Source organism: Hirundo rustica, chromosome 5 (genome assembly GCF_015227805.2).
Source record: "Hirundo rustica isolate bHirRus1 chromosome 5, bHirRus1.pri.v3, whole genome shotgun sequence".
NCBI classification, from domain to species: domain Eukaryota; kingdom Metazoa; phylum Chordata; class Aves; order Passeriformes; family Hirundinidae; genus Hirundo; species Hirundo rustica.
Genome location: NC_053454.1, coordinates 36,359,030 through 36,365,029, shown reverse-complemented (window position 1 = coordinate 36,365,029; position 6,000 = coordinate 36,359,030). Strand labels below are relative to the sequence as shown.

The 6,000-nt window shown below is 37.3% G+C and overlaps 1 protein-coding gene across 4 annotated transcripts in view; it reads right to left on the bottom strand.

Annotated features, from left to right (window-relative positions):
* Nucleotides 1-554: 554 nt before the first annotated feature.
* Nucleotides 555-6,000, bottom strand: part of GSTCD (glutathione S-transferase C-terminal domain containing) — a 46,236-nt gene continuing 40,790 nt past the window's right edge. For 3 of the 4 annotated variants that reach the window (XM_040063666.1, XM_040063668.1, XM_040063667.2), the window contains exons 11-12: nt 3,473-3,542; nt 555-1,233 (exon numbers count right to left, since the gene is read on the bottom strand). In XM_040063666.1, coding sequence (XP_039919600.1) covers nt 1,097-1,233; nt 3,473-3,542 — 207 coding nt within the window. In that variant the 3' untranslated portion in view covers nt 555-1,096. Of the gene's footprint in view, nt 1,234-2,277; nt 2,464-3,472; nt 3,543-6,000 lie in introns of all 4 variants that reach the window. The other variant, XR_005700739.2, reaches the window with a different exon arrangement.

Genomic DNA, 6,000 nt, shown 5'->3' with positions numbered 1-6,000 from the left:
TTCAAACTTCAGATTATTTAAATCAAAACATGGCAGAATTCACAGATGTGTAAAACCCCTAAACTTGCAGTAAAAATCTCATTAGGAGCTATCTTCCATTGTGTTTGTGTCAACAGGTGATTTAAAACTAGGGGGAAAATGGAGCACAGGAGAAGGCTTATTTTCATTTTAGAGCAGCATGATCACAATTATCTTTTCAAATGGTTCCATGCTGCAACTTTGGTCAAATTTTAAGCTGAATATAACAATCAATGAAGATGATGTATGTTGACACATGAACTGTTCTTAGATATTTCTTCTAACAGCAAGTTTCTTAGGAATGGGAATCAGCACACTTCTATTACCAATGCAACAGTGAAGTATCCATTCACTATCATCATGTCCAGCTTCCACTTTCTGGTCAATGGATAATGAGGAATTTGATTTCTTTAAACCCAATGTCAAATGCCTGGTTACAGAATCCTGGAATAATATTTAAAGGTAATTATGAAGTCTTTATAAAAAATGATTGGCAGGTTAGAATACATTTTTAATAAGCAGATTGAGGCCCAAAGTATTCTGATAAACTTTTATTAAAAATAATCTTTCTACAGTAGTATGGAATTCTTCAGCAAAGTCAGGCCACCACCTGTTGCACAGCATCTTCAGTAACACAATAAATTTCATCTTCTCTGTTCCTCTGGTGATCAGCACTGCTGGCTGATAACTACTGCGCTTACGAACACAAATGCTGTTTTGACCATGAATGCAATTTCCAAGCAGCCAAGACAGAGCTTTACTGAAAAGCAAATTACCTTTCCTTCAAAAAAGCCAGTTTTTATAAACTTTTACAGATGGATTTAATTCCATGCACAGTCATTAGGTCCAGAAACTTCTCAGTATGAGAACCAAAAGTTGCATAATGACACATTACAAGTTGATTTGTGATGCTCTGCATGCAGTTTGCTTTTCAGGACTTTGGGGGCTGCTTCCCTTTTCCAAAGGCAATGCGTTCAAGATGCAGGATGTCTGGTTCCCAGTGCTGCCACTATCTGCTGGATGTCATTATGCACTGAAGATTTATGTTCAGCTTCAAATCGAATGCAAGTTTCACACTCTAAGTAGGGATGCCCACAAACATATTGTTCTTTGGAGAACAACTCTCTGGCTCCATAGATATAACTTGGACAGAGTAGTTATGTTCTTCTGCAGCCCATGCCCGATCCAGATCCACAAGTCCCATACACTGCTTTCCTAAAATGAGAGCAAGGGAGAGCACAGAAACTCAAAATGTGGGAACATCTGAAAAGTGCATGTAAATATTCAATGTTAGAAAAACACATCAGTAAGCCATCTAAAAAATAAGTTCCAAATCTACTTTAGAAAGCATCTTAATCTGGTTTTCATTTCAAATCACATCTGTGACTTGAAACCTTCATTTAGCAAAGACCTTGAGGAGATTATTAACTCTTTATATAAGGAGAAAGGCAAAATTTAAAAGTATTCTCCAAACTTACAAAAAAAAAAAAAAAAAAAAAAACCAACAAAAAACAACAACAACAAAAAAAAAACCACCAAAAAAACATGCTTTAATGTAAATGGGAAGAAGAAAAATGTCTGGTTTACCCCTTAGCTCCCTTGAATTGCCACACTTCTACTCCCTTTACAACCATAATTGTTTTCCTCCTGTACTTTCACCTAAAATCTGAAAATCTCTGGTTACTGAAAATGAGCAATAGACTAAAATACCAAAAAGTGATCCAGTGTAATTGGTTTGAGTCATGTAACTGTAACTACTTATAAACAAACATACTAAATTGGTAATGCAATATAAACTTATTTCAGATTTACCTGCAGAAAAAACCAGGAAGTATAGAGGCTTTTTTCTGCTTAGAAGTTTATTATGATACAGACATGACAAGATGTCTTTACTTATTTACTCACTATAAGTGATTATTAGGTTCTGAAATACTGAATTTACTTGTCAGATTGTATTTTCAGCAGCTTGAAACTCTATTGCAAGAAAGATTTAAAGCTACTTTGAAATGTTTTATCACTAATAGTTACAGTCTCAAGTCAACAAGGCACAATCATGCTTCAGTCTCAAACACAATGATCCTACTTCTTCTCATGTTCCTGACAGAATTGTATAGCTAAATATATTTGGGTCTGAGATTAAGAGATGGGATCATATCCTGTTTACCTTTGGAATAGGAGTCTGGCATTCCAAACTACCTTCTGGAACAGCTTTCCTGTATTCCCTGAATATATAAAGAGCTTTTGTGCCTGTGTCATTACCAGCATGCACCCTGGTCAGGTGCCTGTAGAAGTTTTGGGCAGGTGGCTCCAACACACCCTGCAGTATTCTCGTATTTCAGAGCAGCTGGTGCACATCACAATTTAATGCAGGGCTCAGTCCAAACTACTCCCTCTGTCCACAGTGAGCCCACGGCCAGGACCATCTTCTCCTTCTCTGCTGGATCCCTTAGTTACAAAGGAATTTCATCACTTTGAATTCACCAACATTATGACATTTGGACTCAGTTCTGTTGGTGGCTTGAGATTTGAGAGGGGTAGTAATTGGGTGGGAGACAATTTAAAGATAAAATAATAAGGGACGGCCTGAAAAATATCTTTCCAACTCGGTCCTGTATGGATTTGTATGTTGCCGGGAGAAATTACCAGTTTATATAACCAACCAGGACAGAACTCTGAAAATTACTTTTTGTAGCCCTATCCTCCCACACTTGTGGTTTCACAGAAAATAATCTGTGGCTGGTTGAACAAAATGGCCACTGACTCCAATATTATTACAAGTGTACACACTGTCAGGGCAAAACACTTAGAAATTACATTTGTGGAAAAACACCCTGCAGTTTCAGACACTGAGAACAGATAAAAGTTACAATGGCTCAAAAAAAAATATTTTTTGGTTCCTATTTCAATTTTCAGTCCACAGTGTGGGGGTCTGACACTAGTAAGTGAATTTTAAATTCTTTTTTTTAATATTGTGATGATGATGGAAGAAACTGACCAATTTATTGTCAGCTTTTATACAGGATCTCTATTTTTGTGCAGCGTGAATAAGAAATACTTTCAATTCTTCAAATTAAGCTTTTTAAAAACATTATGCTTATTAGCCAGTGCCTATTTAATATACTTTGTAAATGCTTCTTCTAAGCCAAAAAAGTAGGCTTATGTCCATAGAGTTCCTAGCCCTTTCTGTTTTTTCTGACCAGGAAGTTAGTTTACACCTTCCATCAGAACAATAATACCAGACAGTAAAATGCAAACTCTTTAATATTGATGATTTTGGAAGAAGAAAAGTATTTCTCTAGCAAGAAGAGAACAGCAAGAGGTGAAATATGACAAAACATAATTTTTTCAACTGTTATCTGAAGATATCTACTTAATGCCCCATTCATAAATGTCCTACTTCTTTATGTATCGAGGCAAAACCATTGGTTTACACAACAGCTGCAGAAATTCATACCAATTAGCCTGCGTTCAGGTGGAAGCTGAACAGCTGTCTGATCTGCAAATCTGCAGAGGATCATGTGCTCCTATAAAAAAGAAAAAAAAAAAAAAAAAGATTAATCAAGAAAAATCTGATTAAATGCTTACAAGTATCAGAAATGCTACCACATTATTTCTAAAAAAATCCACTTGTATGGAAATCCCAATTTTTATACTGCAAATATGTGTGTACATCAAGTGTTTATAATCACTGCCTCATTTCTCCTCATGAGTATTTGTTTCTTGCTAAGCTTTCTAATTCTTTGCAGCCATTGAATGGGATGCAATGTATACAAGACACCATTCCTCAAAGACATCCTGCAGACTAATTTTGTCTTCAATAACTGATGAGCAACACAGCAATTTTTTGGCATAGTCAAAACAGGGCAGCCTCCATGCATCAATAAGCAGCAGAGACAAAATTCTTTAACAGTTGATTTGAACATTTCTCCCAAGCAGTGATTTTGAATCCCAGGATAGGCTGGTGGTTAAACTCCCTATGCCTCGCCAAATCCATTCAGGTCCTGAAAGCAAAAAAAAATCCTGGCTGTTAATAGGAGATTTTTCTCCATCAAAAGGAGCACAATTTACTCTCAAACTAACCCTATTCCTTTAAAATTTTCTGTGGAAGAATTTCTCCCTGCCCAGTCAGCCAGGGGGATGGTGCAGGGGAGGGTGCACTTGGCTCCCAGCTTAGAGCAGCAGCAGAGCCTCATCCTCACTTGCCTTCAACGCCCACGGCCCGTGCCAGCACAGTGGCTCCTCAAAGACCTGCCATGCCAAGGAAGGCACGTTAGCCAGGTGGTGAGAGCAAGAGCCTTGCTGGTGTGGCAGTGGAATTACTGCTCTGATGACAGCTGTGTGGGACAGCTGCAATACTCAGTAGAGGGCAGAGTAAATCAGAACCATCTTAGAATCACACAACATTGCCTAGTCTCCCACAATGTCATGGGGAGAAAACAGAAATGGGCAACAACACCCAGTGTACTCCTAAGTAAAGCTTCTGGAGCTATAGCTCTGAAACAAGGACATGTGCCTTGCAAGATTTTTTTCCTTGCCTGATATAAAATTATGATTTTAAAGATTTGGTTCTTGTAACAGGTGAAGAGAGCAACTTCACTGAGGGATACTTCAGGTTCTTTCTGAAATTAGGATACTAACTCCAGCTTTTTTTAGAGGGTCATAAACATCCAAGTCTTCACTCCACAAAAAAACTTCATATTAAATCAAGATGGTAATTTCCCCAGTCCACTCTATCCAATTCATAAGTGGACACCTAACTGCAAAAAAAATTTCCCATATATTATCAATAAAATATTATCACTTCCTGATACACAAATATTACTCACTTAAATATATTTATAATATCTTGATGCAAGGATATTTGCTCCCTAGTACAGTTCATTGACACGAAGGTTTCCAGCTCACAGCTTCATAAAAAATAAGAAAATGAAGCAAAGGAAAAGCAAAGGAAGCAAAATAAGAACATGTCATAACACATTTAGGCCTTAAACATGTTATACCCGGTCAGTTCAGTTCAAAGGTGGCTATTCTTGTAGTTCAAAAGAGTTGAAAATGTTAAACCCAGAGATGACTACTGAAGAATAGAGAAGAAGGGGTGCCATGGACAATGTGGCCACTGTTAGAAGAGAAGCAGCAGTGACAGGCAGCTTGGGGAGAAAGAGGGATTTACAGGAAAGGGAGAAGATCCAAGTTAGCACACAACTCGCCACCAGCCTTCAGGCACCCAATACAACTTGGCTCTTTGCCCCACCAAGTTCTCAGCTCTTTGGACCAGACCAGTGCAAAGTTAAGTCTTGTCACTTAACCTGAAAATCTGGACTAACTCCAATTCTTGGCTTCTTACAGAGTAATCCAAAAAGATAAACTAGTGCCTGTTATGACTATACTGTTTCCCCCAATGCAGTGATTAAATTGTCATATTCCCTGTTGGCTGAAGTAAGAAAACCATGTTTAAAATAACGATTAGAAACTTCCCAAAGTGTGCATAAACACTAGAACATCCATATGTTCAATTCCTATTAAATTTCCAAAGCTGTATTTGCAAATTTATACAGTTCCACTTTCCAATTCTCCTTGTGTCTTGACTGAGTCCCAAAATGTATCATACTAGAAATCCACAGCTATCATAACTTTATTCCTTGGAACTATAAACTAATGAATTACAGCATCATGTTCTCATCAAAAAAAGTTTTGGAAATGCCAGACTTCTGGATGTCTTTTTAGATCTCACTAAAATGCAAGGTAAGAGAAATTAATTTAAAATGGGAACTGAAGTGGGTGACACAGACAACGTCTGGCTAACATATGGCAACTTTGGCTGCTAGCCAATAACCTGTAAGAATTTATTAATATGAAATATAAAAACACATACAGCTAATTGCATAACAGAAGTTATTTATAACTAGGATTATTTGAGGCACCAACCATCCTAGACCAATTGTATAGACTCTTATGTTACTAAGAGTAGCAATATTTTTTAGC